Genomic DNA, 25,660 nt, shown 5'->3' on the forward strand with positions numbered 1-25,660 from the left:
ACTGAGTGGGCTGGGCTGGATTTGTTAGCAGTGAAACTTAAGCACAGTGAATCATGAATGAACCTCACAATAGCTGGAGACATATTGATAGTTCCTGTTTTAATTCTAGAGTACCGAATGCCCAGCCATGTTCCCTAGCAATGTCTGCTGGATTCCAAATGAATGGTGTTTGCCTCATTGGGTCCCCAAGCAAATATTAAATTTTTGTAGTATTTGTTTCCCAACCTATTGCATTTGTGTAGCACATTGGAGATTTGAATGCATCCCCTCTTATATTTTCTCATTTGGCCTTTATTATGGTGAAGCCTAATAATAATTATAAACTCAACAGGGTTACCCAAAGGCTTAGAAATATAGTCCTTTCCTCAAGGTCCAATGCATGAGAAGGTGCAGAAGACAGAATTTTGACTCAGCAGCTGCATGCTTCTTTCAGTTCTGTGGCTGATAAATCATGTTACCTTACTGCAAGTTACTACCATCCAACACCCATTCTTCCGGGACCAGAGAGAGCACATTATAAACCACTAGGCCATGCAGTTTCAGGCAGTTGGGGAGGCAGTTGTTGGTGAGTAAACATATTAAAATCAAAAAAGAGGTCTCAAATTCTCTGGCAGAAATTACAACCGTGCTAAGATTCTAGATGTTATCATCTTTAAATAAAACAATTTCAACAAACCCCATTTCAAAAATGAAGAAAGCACAATTCACAAAGTTACTCATCTAAGATCACACTCATACCCAGAATTTGAAAGTTAGTCCATTGGACAACAATATTTACATTTTTCCATTGTGACAACCTATTCCCACTCATTTATTAAAATTTCAAGAGAATTATCTTAATCTGCTTAATTGTGAAAGGCAATTACTGCTAAGGTAAAGTGACTGCTTTCATGGAAAACTGGCACCAGAAAAGTCTTCATTAAGAGATTAGGTATTAGCACTTACGTATCACCATCTTCATCAGCCCCATCCCCTCAGTGTGTCTGGATATTATGGTGCAGAACAGAATGTCTGTTTTTTTTTTTTTAAACATCTTTATTGGAGTATAATTGCTTTACAATGGTGTGTTAGTTTCTGCTTTATAACAAAGTGAATCAGCCATACATACACATATATCCCCATATCTCCTCCCTCTTGTGTCTCCCTCCCACCCTCCCTATCCCACCCCTCTAGGTGGTCACAAAGCACCGAGCTGATCTCCCTGTGCTATGAAGCCACTTCCCACTAGCTATCTAGTTTACATTTGGAAGTGTATATATGTCCATGCCACTCTCTCACTTCGTTCCAGCTTATCCTTCCACCTCCCCGTGTCCTCAAGTCCATTCTCTATGTCTGCGTCTTTATTCCTGTCCTGCCTCTAGGTTCTTCAGAACTTTTTTTTTTAGATTCCATATATATGTGTTAGCATATGGTATTTGTTTTTCTCTTTCTGACTTACTTCACTCTGTATGACAGACTCTAGGTCCATCCACCTAACTACAAATAACTCAGTTTTGTTCCTTTTTATGGCTGAGTAATATTCCATTGTATATATGTGCCACATCTTCTTTCTCCATTCATCTGTAGATGGACACTAAGGTTGCTTCCACGTCCTGGCTATTGTAAATAGAGCTGCAGTGACCATTGTGGTAAATGACTCTTTCTGAATTATGGTTTTCTCAGGGTATATATCCAGTAGTGGGATTGCTGTTTCGTACGGTAGTTCTATTTTTAGTTTTTTAAGGACCCTCCATACTGTTCTCCGTAGTGGTTGTTTCAATTTACATTCCCATTAACAGTGTAGGAGAGTTCCCTTTTCACCACATCCTCTCCAGTATTTATTGTTTGTAGATAATTGGATGATGGCCATTCTGACTGGTGTGAGGTGATACCTCATTGTAGTTTTGATTTGCATTTCTCTAATGATTAGTGATGTTGAGCATCCTTTCATGTGTTTGTTGGCAATCTGTATATCTTCTTTGGAGAAATGTCAATTGAGATCTTCTACCCATTTTTGGATTGGGTTGTTTTTTTTGATATTGAGCTGTATGAGCTGCCTGCATATTTTGGAGATTAATCCTTTATTTTGGAGATTAATCCTTTACCAGTTGCTCCATTTGCAAATATTTTCTCCCATTCTGAGGGTTGTCTTTTCATCTTGTTTATAGTTTCCTTTGCTGTGCAAAAGCTTTTAAGCTTCATTAGGCCCCATTGTTTATTTTTGTTTTTATTTCCATTTCTCTAGGAGGTGGGTCAAAAAGGATCTTGCTGTGATTTATGTCATAGAATGTCCTGCCTATGTTTTCCTCTAAGAGTTTTATAGTGTCTGGCCTTATATTTAGGTCTTTAATCCATTTTGAGTTTATTTTTGTGTATGGTGTTAGAGAGTGTTCTAATTTCATTCTTTTATATGTAGCTGTCCAGTTTTCCCAACACCACTTATTGAAGAAGCTATCTTTTCTCCATTGTATATTCTTGCCTCCTTTATCAAAAATAAAGTGACCATATGTGCATGGGTTTATCTCTGGGCTTTCTATCTTGTTCCATTGATCTATATTTCTGTTTTTGTGCCATTACCATACTGTCTTGATTACTGTAGCTTTGTAATATAGTCTGAAATCCAGGAGCCTGATTCCTCTGGCTCCGTTTTTCTTTCTCAAGATTGCTTTGGCTATTCAGGGTCTTTTGTGTTTCCATACAAATTGTGAAATTTTTTGTTCTAGTTCTGTGAAAAATGCCATTGGTAGTTTGAGAGGGATTGCATTGAATGTGTAGTTTGCTTTGGATAGTATAGTCATTTTCACAATGTTGATTCTTCCAATCCAAGAACATGGTATATCTCTCCATCTGTTTGTATCACCTTTAATTTCTTTAAACAGTGTCTTATAGTTTTCTGCATACAAGTCTTTTTTTCTCATTAGGTAGGTTTATTCCTAGGTATTTTATTCTTTTTGTTGCAATGGTAAATGGGAGTGTTTCCTTAATTTCTCTTTCAGATTTTTCATCATTAGTGTATAGGAATGCAAGAGATTTCTGTGCATTAATTTTGTATCCTGCTACTCTACCAAATTCATTAATTAGCTCTAGTAGTTTTCTGGTAGCATCTTAGGATTCTTTACGTATAGTACCATGTCATCTGCAAACAGTGACAGCTTTACTACTTCTTTTCTAATTTGGATTCATTTTATTTCTTTTTCTTCTCTGATTGCTATGGCTAAAACTTTCAAAACTATCTTGAATAATAGGGTTGAGAGTGGACAACCTTGTCTTGTTCCTGATCTTAGTGGAAATGGTTTCAGTTTTTCACCATTGAGAATTATGCTGATTGTAGGTTTGTCATATATGGCCTTTATCATGTTGAGGAAAGTTCCCTCTATGCCTACTTTCTGGAGGGTTTTTATCATAAATGGGTGTTGAATTTTGTCAAAAGATTTTTCTGCATCTATTGAGATGATCATATGGTTTTTATTCTTCGATTTGTTAATATGGTGTATCACATTGATTGATATGCATGTATTGGAGAATCCTGGCATTCCTGGGATAAACCCCACTATATCATGGTGTATGATCCTTTTAATGTGCTGTTGGATTCTGTTTGCTAGTATTTTGTTGAGGAGTTTTACATCTATGTTCATCAGTGATATTGGCCTGTAGTTTTCTTTCTTTGTGACATCTTTGTCTGGTTTTGGTATCAGAGTGACGTTGACTTGTAGAATGAGTTTGGGAGTGTTTCTCCCTCTGCTATATTTTGGAAGAGTTTGAGACGGATAGGTGTTAGCTCTTCACTAAATGTTTGATAGAATTTACCTGTTAAGCCATCTGGTCCTGGGCTTTTGTTTGTTTGAAGATTTTCAATCACAGTCTCAATTTCTGTGCTTGTGATTTGTCTGTTTATATTTTCTATTTCTTCCTGATGCAGTCTCAGAAGGTTGTGCTTTTCTAAGGATTTGTCCATTTCTTCATGGTTGTCCATTCTATTGTCATATAAGTGCTTGTAGTAATCTCTCATGATCCTTTGTATTTCTGTAGTGTCAGTTGTTACTTCTCCTTTTTCATTTCTAATTCTATTGATTTGAGTCTTCTCCCGTTTTTTCTTGATGAGTCTGGCTAATGTTTTATCAATTTTGTTTATCTTCTCAAAGAACATGGTTTTAGTTTTATTGATCTCTGCTATTGTTTCCTTCATTTCTTTTTCATTTATTTCTGATCTGACCTTTATGATTTCTTTCCTTCTGCTAACTTTTGGGCTTTTTTGTTCTTCTTCCACCAATTGCTTTAGGTGTAAGGTTAGGTTGTTTCTTTGAGATGTTTCTTGTTTCTTGAGGTAGGATTGCATTGCTATAAACTTCCCTCTTAGGAATGCTTTTGCTGCATCCCATAGGTTTTGGATTGTCGTGTTTTCATTGTTTTGTTTCTAGGTATTTTTAAATTTCTTCTTTGATTTCTCCAGTGATCTCTTGGTTATTTAGTAGTGTATTTTTTAGATTCATGTGTCTGTATTTTTTACTGACTTTTTCCTGTAATTGATATCTAGTCTCATAGAGTGTGGTCAGAAAAGATACTTGATATGATTTCAATTTTCTTAAATTTACCAAGGCTTGATTTGGACCCAAAATATGATCTATCCTGGAGAATGTTCCATGAGCACTTGAGAATAAAGTGTATTCTGTTGTATTTGGATGGAATGTACTATAAATATCAATTAAGTCCATCTTGTTTAATGTATCATTTAAAGCTTGTGTTTCCTTATTTATTTTCATTTTGGATAATCTGTCCATTGGTGAAAGCAGGGTGTTAAAGTCTCCTACTATGATTGTGTTACTATCAATTTCCCCTTTTATGCCTTTAGCATTTGCCTTATGTATTGAGGTGCTCCTATGTTCGGTGCATAAATATTTACAATTGTTACATCTTCTTCTTGGATTGATCCCTTGATCATTATGTAGTGTCCTTCTTTATCTCTTGTAATAGTCTTTGTTTTAAAGTCTATTTTGTCTGATATGAGAATTGCTACTCCAGCTTTCTTTCGATTTCCATTTGCATGGAATATCTTTTTCCATTCCCTCACTTTCAGTCTGTATGTGTCCCTAGGTCTGAAGTCAGTCTCTTGTAGACAGCATATATACAGATCTTTTTTGTGTGTCCAGTCAGCCTGTCTATGTCTTTTGGTTAGAACATTTAATCCATTTACATTTAAAGTAGTTATCAATATGTATGTTCCTATTACCATTTTCTTAATTGTTTTGGGTTTATTATTGTAGGTCTTTTCCTTCTCTTGTGTTTCCTGCCCAGAGAAGTTCCTTTAGCATTTGTTGTAAAGCTCGTTTGGTGGTGCTGGATTCTCCTAGCTTTTGTTCGTCAATAAAGGTTTTAATTTCTCCATTGAATCTGAATGAGATATCCTTGCTGGGTAGAGTAATCTTGGTTGTAGGTTTTTCCCTTTCATCACTTTAAATATGCCCTGCCACTCCCTTCTGGCCTGCAGAGTTTCTGCTGAATGATCAGCTGTTAACCTTATCGGGAATCCCTTGTATGGTAATTGTTGTTTTTCCCTTGCTGCTTTTAATATTTTTTCTTGGTATTTAAGTTTTGATAGTTTGCTTAATATTTGTCTTGGCATGTTTCTCCTTGGATTCATCCTGTATGGGACTCTCTGTTCTTCCTGGACTTGATTCACTTTTTCCTTTCCCATATTAGGGAAGTTTTCAACTATAATCTCTTCAAATATTTTTCAGTTCCTTTATTTTTCTCTTTCTCTTTTGGAACCCCTATAATTCGAAAGTTGGTGCATTTAATGTTTTCCCAGATGTCTCTGAGACTGTCCTCAATTCTTTTCATTCCTTTTTCTTTATTCTGCTCTGTGGTAGTTTTTTCCACTATTTTATCTTCCAGGTCACTTCTCTGCTCTGCCTCATTTATTCCGCTATTGATTCATTCTAGAGAATTTTTAATTTCATTTATTGTGTTGTTCATCATTGTTTGTTTGGTCTTTAGTTCTTCTAGGCTCTTGTTAAACGTTTCTTGTATTTTCTCCATTCTATTTCTACAATTTTGGATCTTCTTTACTATCATTACTCTGTATTCTTTTTCAAGTAGACTGCCTATTTCCTCTTCATTTGTTTGGTCTGGTAGGCTTTTGCCTTGCTCATTCATCTGCTATGTGTTTCTCTGTCTTGTCATTTTGCTTAACTTACTGTGTTTGGGGTCTCCTTTTTGCAGGCTGTAGGTTCAGAGTCCCCATTGTTTTTGGTGTCTGCCCCTCATGGGTAAGTTTGGTTCAGTGGGTTGTGTAGGCTTCCTGGTGGAGGGGACTGGTTCCTGTGTTCCGATGAATGAGGCTTCATCTTGTCTTTCTGGTGGGCAGGACCACGTCCGGTGGTGTGTTTTGGGGTGTTTGTTACCTTTTTATGATTTTAGGCAGCCTCTCTGGTAATGGGTGGGTTGTGTTCCTGTGTTACTAGTTGTTTGATATAGGGTGTCCAGCATTGTAGTTTGCTGGTCATTGAGTGGAGCTGGGTCTTAGCGTTGAGATGGACATATCTGGTAGAACTTTTGCTGTTTGATATTACGTGGACCTGGGAGGTCTCTGATGGACCAATATCCTGAACTCTGCTCTCCCACCTCAGAGGCTCAGGCCTATCACCCAGCTAGAGCACCAAGACCCTGTCAGCCACATGGCTCAGAAGAAGAGTGAGAAAAACAGAAAGAAAGAAAGAAAATTAAAATAAAGTTATTAAAATAAAAAATAATTTAAAATAAAAATAATTAATAATTAATAAAAAAAGAAAGAAGAGAACAACCAAACCATAAAACAAATCTACCAATGATAACAAGTGCTCAAACTATACTAAAAAAAAAAAAGTACCAACAAAGACCTAAGACAAATGGTAAAAACAAAGCTATACAGACAAACTCTCACAAAGAAGTATACACATACACACTCACAAAAAGAAAGAAAGGAAAAATAAATATATATCTTTACTGAGTGTCTGCCACTTTGCATTTGCCATCATATGCATTTCTCACAATGCTCCTGTGTGGTAGAGATTATCAGCCACAATCTAAAATGTCCCAGTGATGGGGCCTGATCTCTTCACTCTTGCTCCAGGAACCTGTCTAGCAGATTCAACAGCACACTTGGTTCTTCTCTACTGGATCCTGCTTCTGCGGCTCAGAGTCCATACCTTCTCTGATGTTCCATGGGGCCAGGAGGGACACCAGGTGCCCATCTCTCTTCTTCATCAGACAGCCGGACACTGATTCCCAAAGCAGGAAAGACACGACTTGGATCCCTTTGTCCTCCCACACCCCAGGGCTGTTCAGCCTCATGGCCGGGACCCACATCCTCAGCTGAGCTCCAAACACCTGAAGGCCGGACCTCAAAATGTCAAGTTTTTAATGAAAAATAAAATAAAATAAGATCTAATATTTATATAGTCCCTACTGGACACTATACTAGACACTGTTCTCAATTCATGAAAACCTTATCAAAATGCTAGCAAGTAGACATTATTAAATTAAAATGAGGAAACTGGGCACTAAGAGATCAAATAACTTGTCTAAGGTCATATTACTAGTACATAGCAAAACTGGGTTTGGAACTTTATTTTACACTACACTTAAAACTAGTTTAAAATTATGTTCTAAGCTGATATGATATTTTGTATTTGTTGTTGTCTATTAGATCAGTTGTAAGACTGTCTAAATAAATCCATTCACTAATTTATGCAAAACTAAAATCACTGAGCCCCCACTATGTGCTTGGGACTAGGGATACATGATAAATTTAGTTCTTGCTCTGGAAAAACAGTTTTATTAATAAAAAACAAGCATTAAGCAAATAAATTTATTTAATTTATAAATAAAATGAGTGTTATATTGGAAATGTACAGGATACTATGAAACAACAAGGGAACCAAACATTTATTTTAATGATAAAATTTTCCTTTTTATTCAGTTAATATCCTTAATCTGATAAAAAATTAACATTCTGTCCAACATATGTGCAAATCATCATTATTTTCCTCCAATTTACATTCATCATTTACTTAAGTTACATCATGAACTCTATTTAAATTACTGTACCAAGGATCTATATTTTCACTAACTTTCTAATAATGCACTTACTCATCTTTACAACAGTGCTTTGGGCAGAATTTTGCTAAGATCCATAAATTACATCAAAGATTTTGTTGCAACCAGGTTGCTCAGATGTTCATTTGGTTAATAAGAGGAAGACTGGAATATTTTTTGCCTTTCCTGCTCATTTATATCAAAAGAATATCAGGATAAAATTACCCTCTAGCCTTCTAGGCTATGCCTGGTATATTATAATTATACATCAAGACTTTGCCAAGTTTGGGGAATGGGGACCAAAGTCATTTTGAGCAGGAAGGGTATGTGTATGTGTGTGTGTGTGTGTGTGTGTGTGTGTGTGTGTGTGTGTGTGTTTGGAATTGTCTTGGTTATGAAATACTTTTATTACATACTCTAACTAAACAACTAAATTTCTCTTTTAAGTGGAAAATAGCAGAGAGGCCATGTGGTACATTAAAAGATTAAGGCATTTGGGATTTTTCAGAATTGAATTCAAAGCCAGTTTTGGCTGCTCTTTTAATATGTGTCTGAAGGTAAATTAATTTATCTGAGGCTCCATACCTACCTGTCCATTCATCTAGCTATATATTTTGAAGATAACGATTGCTACTTCCTAGTGTCAACTTAGAATTCAGTGAGTAATTTATCTAAAGTCTACCCAATGCCTGGCACATAGTGAGTACTCAGACTGACAAGATTATTGTTATAACTAAACTCTACAGACACAATTTCAGACATCAGTGAAATAAAGACAATATGGAGAGGCACCTAATCCTGAAGGGTTTTCTGATTTTCTTCTGGAATTGAATTTTTATGTGGTGAAGAAGAAAAGAATAGCAGATGTTCATTTCTGAATTTTGTAATCTTTAAACCATTGACAAAAATGCCTCATTGAGCACTAAAAATATTGAGGCTAATCAAGATGCTGGAGTTAGTCTATCACAGTTAAATTAGTATCAAAATTATTCAAGATTTTGAAAAGACAACCAACTGTGCTCTCCAAGTGTAGACAGAGAATATCCAGTTTGGAGAGTATAGCAAAGAATGGTAAAATTCACAGAAACTCTTAAAATGCTTAATATTTACCTGAGATGTCAAATATGACAAATTGAAAGAGTTATTTTGAATAAAATAACAAGATCCAACATAGTGAAATTATATAACTATGAGTACTGATGTACTCATTAAAATATATAAAAGAATATTTGGAAGGTTTCTATGGTATTCACAGATCTCAGGACATGTGGATGCATGGAAAATTAAATTCATGGAAGATTTTGTATTTACTAATTTTGGCAGGAAATACAAATGTGTAGAGAGTCTTCACATATTAATATCTGTTTCACAAAAAGTGAAAAATCATTCTCATTCATTTTTGCATACACACATTCATTCATTTAGTAAACACATACTGACTATGGCCAAAGGAATTAGTGTTAAGGAGATGAATAAAAATGACCCCAAACATTCTTGCATCTGACCATTTGATGGATATTTCACATAGAATCTCATAATTATAGTAAAAAAAATTATAGGATAATGAAGATGAAATTACTAATTCATCATAGATGTATCACAGAGGTTCCCTCAGAGGAGGTAATATATGAATTGAATATTTAAATAGAGAAGTTAGGCTGCTAGAGAAAAAAGAGAAGAATAGAGATATTATAGACAGAATAAAAAAGCATATACTAAAGCAAGGAGGAATTGTATGCATGGCATTTAGTGTTCGAGGATGGTATTTGATAGTGTAGGTTTCTCAAGGAAATTTTGAATGTATTGTGATGGTCCTTGTATGATAAACCAAAATGGTAGTCTTTGGACTTACAGTCTCCCTTTCACACTGCCCACTGAGCACTTACTATGTGTCAACCATGGTGCTAAGAAATGTATTGATTTATTTAATACTGGTAACAACAGTAAAGGCAAGTATTAATATTAACCCATCCAAAAGCAGACATTTGAAACTTAACAAGATTAAGTAATTGTGGTTAAATTTAAACAGTCTAATTACAGAGCCCACATTCATAACATTTATGTTATGTATGTTTCCAATATGATTGTTGGAATACAAGAAGAAAGTTAACATAAACAGAAGAAAAGACAAATGCAATGCCATCAATGAAATTTTATCTGATTGGGCACTTGGAATTAACTTAGAGACATGAATGATTTAAGTTATAAAGACATCGTAGATGAGAAGGAGAAGGGATTGTTAGCCCACCGTGTGTGAGTTAACTACAAGTCACAGGAGTGAAATGAAGAATTTCATGCATAGCTAATATACTAAATTAATTATAAAAACATTGTTAAGTTCTGAATCAATGACTATGAAAGTGATAATAACTGTATGAGCTGGAATCCCTGGTTTAACTTGGCAGAGTGTAACAGCAAACACTCCAAATTTTCTAAAGGATACCATTCTAAAAGGTGGTTACTCATTTTTCTTAAAGGGACTGATTTTTCTTGTTTATACCTGCTCTTCAGCATACTATTGACTACCACTTGATATTTGTGTTCTTTTTGCTGCTAAACAATCTCAAACATTTATAGAGTCTGTGGGTCTACAGGGGATCAACTAGTCTTGGTTCTGAACTGTGAGTTAGGTTCAACTCTGCTGTGTGTGTTTTCTAATTATTATTATCTTTTAATCAGAAGTTACTCATGACACATTCTTACAGCAAAACATGCGTGCTCAAGAGAGCAAGGAAAACCATACCCACATGTTTAATCATGTTTACTAAGATTACTTTAAGCAAAGAAAAACACATAGCCAAGTCCAACATCATGGCACTGGAAAATATACTCCATCCAGAGTGGAAGTCATGTAGAGTTAAAGGGGAAAAGGTAAGGATGTAACTAATCTCCACAATGCCATAAAAAGTTCAGCAAAGTGATGCAATTGTGCTTTTTAAGCAAAAAAGAAAATTGCATACTTTACCTTGAAGGTTGATAATTCTCATAAGATTTGGCCATAAGATGACCAGCAAACATTTTTAAGTTTCTAAATATTGTTTTATAGTCTTTTCCTGTGTCGTAACAAAGTATTTTGTAAATTTTTTAACTAATTGTAATGTAACTGTGAGGCATCTCAATGTGCTAAAAGCAATTGAAAAAAATGTAAGAATACTGGCTATTAGACTGTGTGGTGAAATTACCAAATGCTATGGTCTGAATGTTTGTGTCCCCCAAATTCATATGTTGAAGACAATCTCCATGGTTGATAGCGTTAGGAGGTGGGGACTTTGGGAGGTTCATAGTTCATGAGAGCGCAGCCTTCCTGAATGGGATTAGTGCTATTATAAAAGAGGCTCTAGAGAGATCCTTTGCCCCTTCCACTATATGAGGACAGAGAGGAGGCATCAGTTATGATCCAGGAAGAGGGCCTTTACCAGAATGTGACCATACCAGCATCTTAAGCTTGGACTTTCAGTCTCCAAAACTGTGAGAAATAATTTTCTGCTATTTATAAACTACCCATTCTGTGGTATTTTGCTAAAGCAGCCCAAACAGACTAAGACAATTTTTTTTTTTTAACCTCAGGACAAATCAGCATTCCACATACGGTATTTTGGTATATATGAATCTGACATTAGAGTTAGGGTTAATTAATAAATAAATATTCAGAAAAATCTTAGAAATTATGTTAATTGACCTATGAGTTATTTTGTAAATACTATTTGGGGAACCTCTTCATAGAATACTAGTTAAAAGTCCACACTCTATAGGCCAATTATTTAATATTTTTGAGTTTCATTTTCTCCTATAAAAGGGCGGCAATACTACCTACCTCTTAGGATTATTGTATGGATTACATGAGATAATTCCTATAACAGGCAAATCACAGTTCCTAGAAGATAGAAATACATTAACTATTATAATTATTTTTATTATAATAATTATCTCTCAACCTTAATTTCCTCTTCTGTACAACATATATAATAATACATATTTGTGAGCATTCCAAGGGCTGTGAATGCATATTCTGAGTGCACCCAGGAGCCAGTGCCTTGGAATTTCTGATTTCTTTTAACCAAGGAATTTGAAGGAGAAACCAGTGGCATTTCATTGAAACACAAGAGAAGAAACTATTCTAAACCCAAAAGATAGAATTGAAAATAAAAAATAAAAATCGGGATATTCAGGCAACAAGTTGTAGTCTGACTAGAGAGAATAGAAGTAGGCAGTTGGTGGAAATGAGAAACAAGTATTGAAATAGGCAATAAAGTGAGAAGAGGGAGTTTCATAAAGAAAAGGAAGCTGTATTTGCAGCTGAAGAAGATGGAAATCAACTTGATTCCTTTGGAAAGACTGGTAGAATGTTGGCAGCATTATTTGAATACTTGGGGAAAATTTTTAAAAATAGCTTTTAAAGAAAACTATGAATATTTTATTGAAAAATCCCACCCTCCAATATTATCTTCCTAAGGAAAATAAAAATAAGACTACAACTCTTTCCTCATGGAAAAGAGAAAAAGTCTTTGAAAACATTTCTAATGTTATATTTGAAGTTTATTTTGGACTATTTTAAAAACATATCAAATATGCTATAGTTTCATCCACAGATGAACTCTCAAATAGAACATTTACCTTCTAATGACTGTTCTAAAATTGCCTGGTAAATTGAATTTCCCAGGTCCAAAATATGCTTTAGCACTGTCACTTTTTTGAATTTTGAAGAAGACATCAACTTTACCAAGTTCATATTCTATTCAACAATAACAAAACAATATTTTCTGGTATGTAAGAAAAAATACTTTGTGCATTTTTCTCCTTTCTTTTTTTATAAAGGGCTTCCAGTATATTGGGACATCAAAAAACTAATGAAGGTCATTCAATAAATAAATCAAGTTTGTAGCATCTAATTTTGCTTTGAAAATTACATAGAACAAACAACTAGAGGGAAATATTTAGTGTGAGAGAAAACACAAACCTCTCAAAAATAACTCAGAATACACTCATAAACTTATAACAACATTGGTATCAGTTTGAGTATGTGACAAAGGATATAGACTATTAAAAAAAATACTGGTGAAATATTTTAGGCTTTTTAAAATTACAAATTATTATATGTATGTAATGTGTGTATGGAAAGATTTTGGCCAATAATTAGAAAGACAAATCCTTGTTTATTATCACAAATTAGTAAATAAAAAAATAAGTTAAGTACAAGGACATATAGAACAGACCAAGGTACAAAATTTTTTGAAATAACTAATCTTCCTGAAAAAAAAGCATGTTTTCTCCTATTTTAGAAGTTATTTCAAGTATTATATTCTCTGTGGAATATTCTCTGAATTATATATTCAGATTTAACAATTTAACACCACGTTAATCATTTAGGCTGCTAACAAATATTTTAGTTCTCCTTTTCTAAACATGTTGCCTTCTTCACTTCCTCTGAAGATGAGCGTCTTATAACTTGTTTTGACCAGTGAAACATAAAGGCAAGTGAAATGTGTCACTTCCAGGAAGAAGCTTTAAGATTCAGTGTGTAATTTGTCATGAATGCTCTGTGATTGGTGATTATTAAAGCATGTGTCAAGATCAAGCCTTTGTTAGCTCAATCCCTGGATGTCATCAATAACTAGAGCAACCTGACTGCCTTCATTTAATATACAGAATGAGAGAGAAATAAAATACAAGAATGTTAAGGCACATAGATTTTGGGGATTGTTTGCTACCACAGCATAACTTAACTTACCTTGACTAATATAATTGCTCTTACCTTTGTGATTTTATATCCATATATTCATATATAAATGTATATATTCAGCTGGCAGCTCTTCATACTATATTATCTAGTTAAATGCCTGTTTTTTCATTAAACTCCAAGTATTTTTAGGATAAGATTCTTATATATATTTTTTAGGTATTACTTGGCATAGAGTAGAAACTAAAATGTGTTTTCTGAATAAATACTATTACAACGTAGTAAATAAATGATTATTCATTGACTTTTATGGTCTGAAAAATTATAGAATTTTCATATTTATGTGTATTAATGGCAGTCAAAGACATATATCATTTCTACTCAAAATAGTAAATGAGAAATAAAAGTAAATTGATTAAGTATTAGTTAACTTTGATATTTATAGCTCAAAAATTAAACCCCTCTCAACCCCACATTTACATTCAATAGAACACATTTTAAATTTTATGTTGTTAAAATAGGGGCACATAGAATATGTGGAACTAGAAATAAGAAAATTGGTATCTATCAATAGCAATAAATGTAACTTAGTTAACTGGATAAAGGTCAAGTCCCTCTGGCATAAAAGTGAGCTCACAATCTATTTCACTATCAGTGAAGTGTTTTCTCCATATATTTGAAAAGGAACAATTTAATAAGTCTTAAAGGTAGTTAATATGTATTCCTATATAATGCATAATTTCCTTTTCTATTAGTCAAGCTTTTCCCTCTCACTTTAAAATAAATTATTTTTCACCCACATCTAATCAAAACACCCCCACTTGTTTTCTGCAGGAAAAATTCTACAAATTCAAGAAACACTTCTCAACTGGTCTCTTAAATTTGTACTCATAACACACTGGAAAGTATCCAGGAAAGACGACCGAGAAAGAAGAACTAAAATTTTTGTTGCACGGTTTCATAAAATTGAATGAAATTTTAGAATGCAATCATCTGTGCCTCAATCTTTGTTTATAATGAATCCATTCTGGTATTGGATATTGGGAAGAAGTCCTTAAAAAATGTAAAGCTGATTTTATAAATGTATGGTGGTGGTAGTGTTTTAACTTCTACCACCCTTTGGTCTTTCAATTTCCTCTTATTGAGACTTGTGGCTACAACCACATAACCACATGTAGTCCTTTGCCCAATATAGTGAAAATTTAAATCACACTGGTGCAGCACAGGGGCAAAAAAAATGGAAGTCATTATTTGAGGTCACGTGGAAAAAGTTAATGAGTTAAGCACCTGAATTTTTCAAATTTCGGTTTTAATTTATAAAGATACAGCCTTTGCTTTTTATATTTTCATGTTACCTCAGGACACCTCCCACGTGGAGGTGCTCTGTAAATAATAGTCAAATGTTACATGTAATACTTTCAATATCTTCTTTGTCAGCAAGAAACAACATTCCTGAACTATATAATTATAATTGAGGAGAGTTTGATAAAGGGACTATATTCAAGGGTGTGGCAGATTTAGAGAATACAATGTGGATCAGTACAATACTCCCGGAGCTGATGATAGTAGGGAAATTTTCCCACTTTCGGGTCTGTAGAAATAACTGGAGTGGTGTGGTTATAGAACGCTGCAAGATAAAAGTAGGAGAGGGTCAGGGGTTGGCAGGGATTATGAAATGTGGTAGGACATGTCCAACTGTGATGACCCAGAGGAAGAAAGCCAGGGTAGTAGATTCTTGGACCTCATTCCCCCTCTCCTTCTGATGCCTGCCTGTACTTTGCATTGACCACACCCAAATGAAAGCCAGGCAGCAAGAAGGGGACACTTGAATGGAGTCCACAAGTAGCCAGTATCCTGGAGCAGAGATTGGATACCATGCACAAGATGAACATATTAAACACCTCCTACTCCTTCCTTTCTGTAAATTTTAGTACTTAAAATCATGTAACCAACAAGTCACTCAGTACTTTTCCAAAAGGAATTGTGCCTTACCTAATTAATTATATTTTAACTGAAAGAAGTTATAATACTTCTACAATCACCATACATTTATAAAGCTACCTTTACATTTTTAAAAGACTCCTTCTTCCCAATATTCAATTCCACAACGGACTCAGTATAAGCAAAGATTGAGGCACAGATGATTGCATTCTAAAATTTCAATTATAAGTTAATTATGTATTGATAACTTACTTTGAACAAAGCTAAAAACTTCAAAAAGAGGTTATACTAGTAGAGTTTCTTTCAATGATTTCATCATTTAGTAGGGAAAAAAAGATATGTTAAAAATTCAATATAACGTATATTGGTAATTGCCATGATACTGACATGAATATGGGTTAATAGAGGAGAGGTAAATGAATTTTCCTAGAGAAGTCCATAAATAACTCCTTTAAAATACTGGATTAGATTTGTCCATTAAAAAATAAAACAGGAAATACACCTACAGGGATGGTGAAGGTAGTGTCAAATTTCAGTCACATACAAGTCAACTATAGGATGGGAAATGGGAATTCAAAAAGCCTACAATAAAGCAAAACAGGCCTTAATAACCATATATCAAATGCCCAAAAACATCACCATATGTTAACCTGAATCTAGCTTTTAGCAGATTGTCCTGTTTACTTGCTCGACCCCATTTCAGCCCTTCCCTCTCACACTGGCACTGCTCCAGACTGTATTAATTCCTTTCTGTAGTTATCTGGTGAGATTCCTCATACTGGTCATCAGAAAGCCAATATCCAGAGTAACAATTTAAAACTTAAGGATTCTGGCTTGTTAAATAACTGTTCTCAACTGACCCCTTAAATAAAGACTTAATTTGATGACCAATAAAATGAAGAATTTTTTTTTTCCCTATTTGCTTTGTGCAATAGGATGTTATCTGTCAAACTTTCCATTCATTTTTGTTGTGTGTGTGCCTGTATCTGTGCTAGGGACCCAAATAACTTTGAGATCTCTAGCAAATAGGACCACTTCAGGTTAGAACAATTATAAATCAATAACAACTAACAAAAATTTCACCTAGAAATATCCTACTAGAATGACACTGCCTTGCTCTCCTTTGTCTAGGCTACTTTGAGGAGTCAATAAGCTGAAGTGGAAGGTGAGAGAGTTTTGGAGCTAGACATATTTATAAACCCTTTTCATCATCTTACTAGCTGTCTAAATATGGAACAACTCTTTAAATTCTGAGGATCTAATTTTACTGCTTGTGATTTTTCTGTAGGATACCACAGTTCCTTTGAAGGAATAGTACATTCAAGTATACATATATGGGAGTAAGTAGCAAATTTCCCAAACCTCAGCATCTTCACCTAAAACAAAGGTATAACACCAATTTCAGATTTACCATGAAGTTGAATAAACTCGTGGATGTGGGTAGGATCCCAAACCTCAGCATCTTCACCTAAAACAAAGGTATAACACCAATTTCAGATTTACCATGAAGTTGAATAAACTCGTGGATGTGGGTAGGAGAGAGTTTTGTTAGGAGTACAGTCCAAGGCCCCATCTTCACTAAGGAGGTGTAACTTTACACAGTTTACTCTTTGGTAAAATAGGAGAATAATAGTGACCATCAAATTAATTTGCTGTCACTTTTTAATGAGTTGATACAGTTTAAATGTTTTCTACAGTATCAGGATAATAAGCATTCAATATAATTGCATCTTTCCATAGAAATCTGATAAATGTCCATTTCCTTCTTCTGAAAACCCTTGCATTCAATATAATTGCATCTTTCCATAGAAATCTGATAAATGTCCATTTCCTTCTTCTGAAAATGCTTGCAAGACCCCTTTAATAGTATTACAGAAGCATGATAAATCAGGTCGCTTTGGGAAAAGGGAAGTTGTTACTCAGTCTTCTTCCTGTTCCTCCCCTCTAATTCCTTTGTGGTTCCCCACACCCTGCCCCCCTTCACTATCCTTTTTTTCTCTCAAGGAATTGTTTTGTCTAGCAAGGAGCTGTAAAGGATGTGTAGCAAAGGAAGACTTAAAAGTGCCTTTTGGTGACGGAGCTTACATGCCAGGGGGAGGCAAGCTGCCACAGAGATCTCAGCCAGCTGCCATGGGAAACTCATACCTGCATAATCAGGCTAGATGAAAGTCAAGAGCTTCCTTCCATGATGAAATGGGGGGCTGGGGCTGGGGGGAAGCCCACATTCAATCACAGCTGGAGAAGAGGAACACAGGGGGAGGTCAAGGCGTTATTAAAGCTAATTGTGATTGAAAGCCATGGAAGGGTTCAGTGGTATCTGAGGGGCACATGAAATGATCAGACCTGGAGCCTGCAAAGGATGGAAGAGAGAAAGCCTGAAGTTTAAATAAAGAAGAAAAAACTTAATAAGTTTAATAGCCATAATCTCCCCACCCTAGATAAAGATTGTATGGCTAAGCTGCAGGTCACAGAAAGCTTGCTCAGCAGATTTTCTTGCTGGGTAACTTTTAGACCAAGATGTGTGTGTTTGAACACCATGCTCACACTGCAGCATGATTTCTCTGTGCTTCTTTTTTGATATTTATGTATTGCATAACCTGTGCTTGTTTAATATTCTATCTATTCCTTAAGAGAAAACATCAATAGATGGAAGAAAAGCCCTTGAGACTGTTTAAAAGGGAAAAGGGTAAGAGAATCAAAAGTGTGAGTTAAAATGAAAAACAAAGCAAAGCAACATAAAAAGGAAATACATATTTATGTATCTATATGTTCATAAATATCTATAATATATGAATAGATTTATCTTGCTTTTATTTTTCCTTCTGAGAAAGAAATTTGATGATAGTCTGTTCAAGGTATTTGGAGCTGATGTAGGAAAAAGTATGCCCATGATAGGCAGTAACCCAGTAAGCTTTGTTGGGTGGTCCTTGGACAGGGTTTCATGGGAGGAGGAGTCCCACAGGGGACCACCATTCAGAAAGGGGGAAAGGCAAGCGAGTTCCTGGGAGAGAGGGGGATCCAGAGGGGCTCACATGTCTAGGGGACGTTGCCCAGCAGCAGGTGGGATCTTCTGGGTCAGAGACCTCAGAAAGGCAGCTTGGGGGTCTGATAAACGCAGGGCTCTCTGTTATCAATGGTCAGCAGATGCAAAGTGAGGTTTCACTGGCTATGCAAAGGAGACAAACTCTAAGTGTCTAAAAATCCACTTTTGGGGTTATTTTTTAAATAATTATATGTATAAACATTTGAGTTTGGGGCCCTCAAGCCTTTGAGCTAAGCAGTCTCAACCTGTAGTGAAGAAATAACACCTAGGGCCCAATACATGAAGGCCATCTTTGGCTCATTTATATGATATAGTTCCACCAGCTGGTTTACCTATAAATATTACTATAGTTACTGAGAGTGTGGCCTGGGATATGCCCCCAGATAGTACTACCAGCCTCTACTCTGCCTTGGACCTTGAAATCACATATGTAAGCATCCAGGAGCACGGGGTGAGTAAAGAGCTGAACTACAAAGTCGAAATCTTGTGTGTCCCCTCTTAGCCCATTCTTCCTAACTGTGGCCACTAAATACTGACATAAAGCCACAGTGGGAATGACAGAGTGTTTTGATAAAGCATAGATAATTGTGAACACCCTAGGAATCCAGGGCTTCCCTTATCCTTCTCTTAACTGGAGTAGGTCAACCCTAAGGGGAAACTGAGTGGTCCATTTCAATTTATAGAACTGAATGTGTGTAGTCAATATGGATGTCATTTGTATTCAAGACACTCTGCAAGGAATTAAAGATGAGTAAAGGAGCCATTGCTTTCAATAGTCTTGCAAGCAAATAGGGAGAATAAACTACATACACAATGGCTGTACTAAAATAGAATCAGATATGTGAAATAGAAGTGATGTCCACAGAGTGTTACTGTGTTGAAAGAAGGTACAACCGCATCTTCTCAGAGAGAAGGCACCTGAAAGATGCTTTGCAGGATGGGTAAGAAGTCTGAAGGTGAATACAGGTGAACACAAGGGATTCCTGGTGGAGTGACTGCATCAGCAGATGCAGATGGAGATGTGAAGGTAACCTCAGAGAACAAGAGGTAATACAATCTGGTTGGATTTTAGGGCGGGCTGTGGTGGGCTTTCTTTTCATTTTTCTACCCAAGAAAGGAACTACTAGAAATTTCTTTCTAGTCTAAGAGTCTAATTTTCTTCTAAGTCAACTTCATAAAGTTCTTAACCCTATTATTAAATGTACATACATATGTATATATTAATAATGAGTGTCCAAGACAACCTATTTTTTCTACAGAGAATGTGTAATACTGTGTCTTTTTTTCACTACCATAAAGTAGTGTCTTAGCTTAATTACATCCTTTGTACACATTACGTACAATTATTCAAGAACATGCTGAATACTCTTTTTAGGATTCTATTTAGTTCAGGATTTTAATACAGCAATGAACAAGCCTGGACTTCCCTCTGTGCTATGGTTACTGTAGTTTTAAATGAGAACCATTTACTCAAGCATTATCCATGCATTCACCACTGCCGAGGAGAAAAACTTTTCCTTTCTTCCCTTCTAGGTTCTCTGGCTGTTCTAATAATTAAATTGACATAAGACAGATTAACAGGAGAAAAACAAATTTAATTTCATACATACGGGAGCCTCAAAAATATGAGACTCCAAGAAGTGACAAAAGCAGGCAACTTTTACGCCATTTAGACAAAGAAACAGTAAATTTGTGAAGAATTGGCAAGACAAATAATTTGGGCTTAGGGTAGTAAATTGGTGAAGAGGTAACAAGGTTTGTTTATACAGTCTTCTCAGCCCTAAATACCCCATCTCTGATGATAAGGATGTCTCTCTACCTCCTGGCATGGGAAGGATACTTTTCACAGGAGAGATTTATTTCCTGCCTTCAGAGGGACAAAGCAGGGTCAGCGTGTTCTTACTACACCGGCTGCTTCTCAGCTGACTTTCATTCAAAATAATCAATGTGCCAGAATTGCACTTTGGAGTGACATGTTCTCTTTTCCTTCACCACCCAAAAATATTCCTGGAAGATCCATGATATGCCTGGTTCACTTAAGCATGGTGCAGACACAAAGGTATATTTGACAAAGACTCTTTGAAGGACTTCAGAGTTATATTATGAAATAAACATGGAATCACTTATTCATTTATTCATTCAGTAAATATATTCTGAGCCGATACTCTGTGCTAGGTACTGTTCTAGTTTCTAAGTCACCAGGTAGTGACGCATGCTATAAAGAAAATCAAAGCAAGGAAAAGAGATTGTCAGAGACTGTTTTGGCTAAGATCATGGGATCAGATTTAGGGTTTGAGAAAACTTAGCACTTACAGCACCAAATAACCATTTAATGATAATAAAATCAATAACCCCCAAATAATCAGGCAGTATGCTCTAGGTCTTACAGGGATTACTGACTAAACTAGGATTAGTCAATGCTTACTAAATACTCATAGAGTAATGGTGGGAGAAGAGGATACATAGGCAAGTGGGAGGTATGGTAAGTCCAAGACAGGTTCAGGAAGACTCCAGTTCAGTTGGTGCATAAGATTCAGAACAGTGGGGTAGGGAAGGAAATAATGCATTAAGGAGAGATTGTGAGCTAAGAAACACTGGCCTAAGCAGTTTGCCTTCAATTTCCTAGGCAACAGGAAACCTTTGCTTGAATATGTATTCAACTCTCACTGCAAAATAAAAAAATTGAAAATCTCCATATTCTTCTCATTCATTATTTAACTCATTCAACCTTTATGGAACACCTGCCATGTGACAGGCACTTTGATAAGCGCTGTCCACAGGAACCCACAGCCTAGTGGGGCAACATACACAAATATCTATTATGCCAAATGAACGTGACAAGTGCTGTAATCGCACTCCCCCCTCCTCTCCCTTACCCCCCTCCTCTTTTCCTCCTGTGATTGAAGTACGATCACAATGTTTACCAGAGCTCAGACTAGGAGTACATAATCCAGTTTTGTGGGTGGGGCAAGGAAACCTATCCAACTGAAGGCAATGCAAGTTAATTCTCGAATAATAGAAGTTTTCCAAGAAAAAAAATAATAGTAAATAGAAAACAAGCTTATATTAGAAATTCATCCCCACAACAATGATTTTAGTATATGCTATAGGGTCGACAGTATTTTATTCGGCAATTTTTGTGATCCTGAATGCTAGTAATGGTGGCCCTGACATATTTCAATAGGTTTCTTGCTGACTGAAGTTAATATCTCTCTGCTCCCAAGTAAAATCTGATTAACTCATATTTATCCATCAAGACCTGAATCAAACATCCTCTCTCCTTTAAAGATTATCTCTGAAGAATTAATTACTCATCCTTCCTGGACCCACATAGCTCACTGCACTTCCCTCATCCATAAAGCAGCTGCCACATAGTTATTTTGTCATTGTTTGTATCTGTTTCTGTCCACTCTAAATTCTGGGCAGCTTGAAGCACAAGACCACTTTGTTTAAGCCGGTGTCCCCACTATACCACCTTCAACAGGGTAGATGGATTAAATGAATAAAAGAATTCTGAAATGCCTCCAGAAAAACTGTTAAATCAGTATGTTTTGGGGCTTCCCTGGTGGCGCAGGGGTTGAGAATCTGTCTGCTAATGCAGGGGACACGGGTTCGAGCCCTGGTCTGGGAAGATCCCACATGCCGCGGAGCAACTAGGCCCGTGAGCCACAACTACTGAGCCTGCGCGTCTGGAGCCTGTGCTCCGCAACAAGACAGAGGCCACGGTAGTGAGAGGCCCGCGCACCGCGATGAAGAGTGGCCCCAGCTTGCCGCAACTAGAGGAAGCCCTCGCACAAAAACGAAGACCCAACACAGCCAATAAATAAATAAATAAATAATTTAAAAAAAAAAATCAGTATGTTTTACGTCAATAATGTTTAGCTGTATACTGATTCTTTAACAAACCTTAAGACATGGGCCACATTTTACTACAGGTCTCAATTACTAATAGAGTAATATTCAATTATGGATGTTGTGTATGGCACAGAAAAATGCACAATAAATATCTCCTTAATGATTGTAAACTCAATGAACCAGATGTCTTATTTTGTCAATTATTTTACCAAAAAAAAATGACTTTCTTCTCTAGTAAACTAGCTAACTACTCTGTGAGGAACTTATAATATTCAGAAATGAATACTTATAAAATCCTGTCACCTGAGTTTAAAAACCTACTTCGGGGACTTCACTGGTGGCTCAGTGGTTAAGAATCCACCTGTGAATGCAGGGGACAGGGGTTCGATCCCTGGTCCAGGAAGATCACACGTGCCGTGGAACAACTAAGTCCATGCACAAAAACTGCTGAAGCCCACGTGCCTAGAGCCCGTGCTCTGCAACAAGAGAAGCCACCGCAATGAGAAGCCCGCGCACCACAACGAAGAGTAGCCCCCGCCCGATGCAACTAGAGAAAGCCCGCGTGCAGCAACGAAGACCCAAGGCAGCCAAAAATAAATACATAAATAAATAATTAAAAAAAATAAAAGCCTACTTCATTTATTTTCATTTCCCCAGTGACGTTGCCTTGATTTCTTCTTGTTTTCCTTTAGTAGCTTCATTGATTTGTCTCAGCCCACTCTGATGCTTTCACATTCTCTGTTCTTTTTTCAGGTTTCTTTGTTTGCTTGTGTTTCTAATCTTATCATAAATCCAGTAAGCAGAGGTTCCAACTGATACTGCTCTTAGGGTATTTTAGACATAGGATAAATGTAATTGATGGTAGGTTCAAGAGAGTATGACTGCAAAGAACTTCAGGTCTGTAATTGCAGATAGAGCAATTTAAACTGAACTCCAGATGTAACAGAGCTATTTTCAAGTATAGTTATTTTGCTAGATTCATGCTGATGATCCAATTTGAAGAAATTTCAGTATAGATTCCTTATCTAAAGTAATTCCAGAAACAGAATGTACAGCTAAGGAGAATCTGAAACTACTATGTGATAGTCACTGAAATTGGATACTTTAAAATTTAATAATATTGTCTCCATTCGAGACATGAAAGGAAAATGCAGTTCATAGAAGTTAAGTAATTGGCCTAAGACTACAGGTGGGCAAGGCAAAATATGAACTTATACTTACATTTACCATCATATTATCTTACCTACCCTGTTCTGTTTTTAATGTTTTTTGCTGGGAGAACACATCACTGGGCAGAATAGTTTGGTAACATTTTAATTTTTATTTAATCCAGAATTTAAAAATTCAAAATACATTAACAAAGCTGCCTGAATGAATTAACCAACATGATTTTTGTTTTTGTTCCAAATTTGATGAACATTCCTCAGAAGACTCAACTGAAGTCTGAAGACACAGATCTTACCCCAGATTTGCATCAATACTATAATGATTTGGTACAATCACCTTAACCCTCTGAACACTGGCCTTTTTATTTTAAAATAATATTAACAGTATCTCCCAAGACTACTTCTCGGGATCATGGTCATCAAATGGAAACAATACTTTACAAACTACAAATCAGTATCTCACATTTCTTTGAAATAAATACTTGTAAAATCTCTCCTGTGCACAGTGAACTACACATAGTTCTTCAGGACGTACTAAGATATGGGTCTGTTAGCAGGTAGAATAGAATAAAAAGTCATTATCTTTAGATGTGTATCCACATTTCAGGTTTTGCACTTATTGGCTGTGTAACCTTGATACAAGCATACCTTGCTTTATTGCACTTCACAGATGTTGCATTTTTTACAAAATTTTTGTAAAATGTTATAAGATATATCTAACTTACAAAGTCCAGAGATACTAAGAAAGAGTCTCTGCTTCTCATTACATTTGATTCATGAAGCCCTTGTAGACTATTCAGTTAGGAAAAGACTCTGATGCATCAAGCCACCGTAGACCTAGCTGGATCCACTGCACGCAGGACGTAGAGTTTGTCTCAAAGCAAACATGCAGTCATCCCCAGAGGATGTTCTGCCACTCTGCGGTATTGATACCAGTGGGGTACACATGACTAACTGGTGAGAATCCCATCACTCCTCAGTTTTCTGAGTCTCAGGGAATATGAATCTTTCCCACTGGGATTAAGATATTAAGACATCCTCTTTTCCTTTGGCTTCTTCGCCCTCCAATCTTATCCGTCCCCATTATATCTGACCTAACACATATGGGTGCCCTATTTTCTAAAATCTAACGTTTCTGTCACACTCACAAAACCATTCACATTTAAACAAAAGAAAACAAAACAAAAAGAAGCAAATAACTCAAAATACGGTAGAACGCAAAAGCTTGGATAAGCACTGTTTTTCTAAAAAGAAAAAAAAAGAGAAAGATGCATTTTAGTACTTTTGTGTCTACAGCAGCAGAAAGAAGAGACAGAAATCTGTGCCTTCATACTTTATCCTCTTTTGAAAATAATTCAATTTATGCTTCTGGATCCCCTTGGCAACCATATCTCAGGTGCAATTATTCCTATTCTAAGTTTTCATTTCTAGGTTAGACAACCATAGTTCATTTAGGTATTTATGCCTGTTGACTCAAAATATTAAATAAATAATTGCGGAAATAATAATTATTTAACACGGTTTTTGTACTGGCAATATTGTTAAATAGTTTATAAAATAACACTTTAATTAATCTAAGTTTAACATTTTAATATTAAACCTAAAACATTTCTTCAAATGTATATCCATGATTATAAACAAAAGATCATATTACATACACTGTTTTTCCCTTTTTTTTTCATGAAACAGTATCTCATTGACATCTTTCCATGTTATTGTACAGACACATCTTTGCTTGTCTTAAAACTGCATAGTATTTCACAGTGTACTTGTCCCTTCATCTGTTTATGGATATTTAAGTTGGTCCAATTTTTTACTATTGCAAATAGTCCAGCAATAAATATCCTTTTATATAAATGGCTATAGACCTTTGTTAATGTCTCAGTAGGATTAATTCCTAACCATGAAATAAATATATGAAAGAGT

General features: G+C 35.7%; 1 protein-coding gene across 1 annotated transcript in view; it reads right to left on the bottom strand.

The window, feature by feature from the left end:
- Positions 1-7,104: 7,104 nt before the first annotated feature.
- The window catches only part of LOC118895331 (ethanolaminephosphotransferase 1-like), a 109,602-nt gene continuing 91,046 nt past the window's right edge, over positions 7,105-25,660 (bottom strand). The window contains 3 exon segments of the mRNA XM_036852255.1: positions 7,105-7,357; positions 12,667-12,784; positions 17,082-17,138. Of these exon segments, the coding sequence (XP_036708150.1) occupies positions 7,105-7,357; positions 12,667-12,784; positions 17,082-17,138 (428 nt within the window).

The sequence above is a fragment of the Balaenoptera musculus genome, chromosome 5, assembly GCF_009873245.2.
Source record: "Balaenoptera musculus isolate JJ_BM4_2016_0621 chromosome 5, mBalMus1.pri.v3, whole genome shotgun sequence".
NCBI lineage: Eukaryota > Metazoa > Chordata > Mammalia > Artiodactyla > Balaenopteridae > Balaenoptera > Balaenoptera musculus.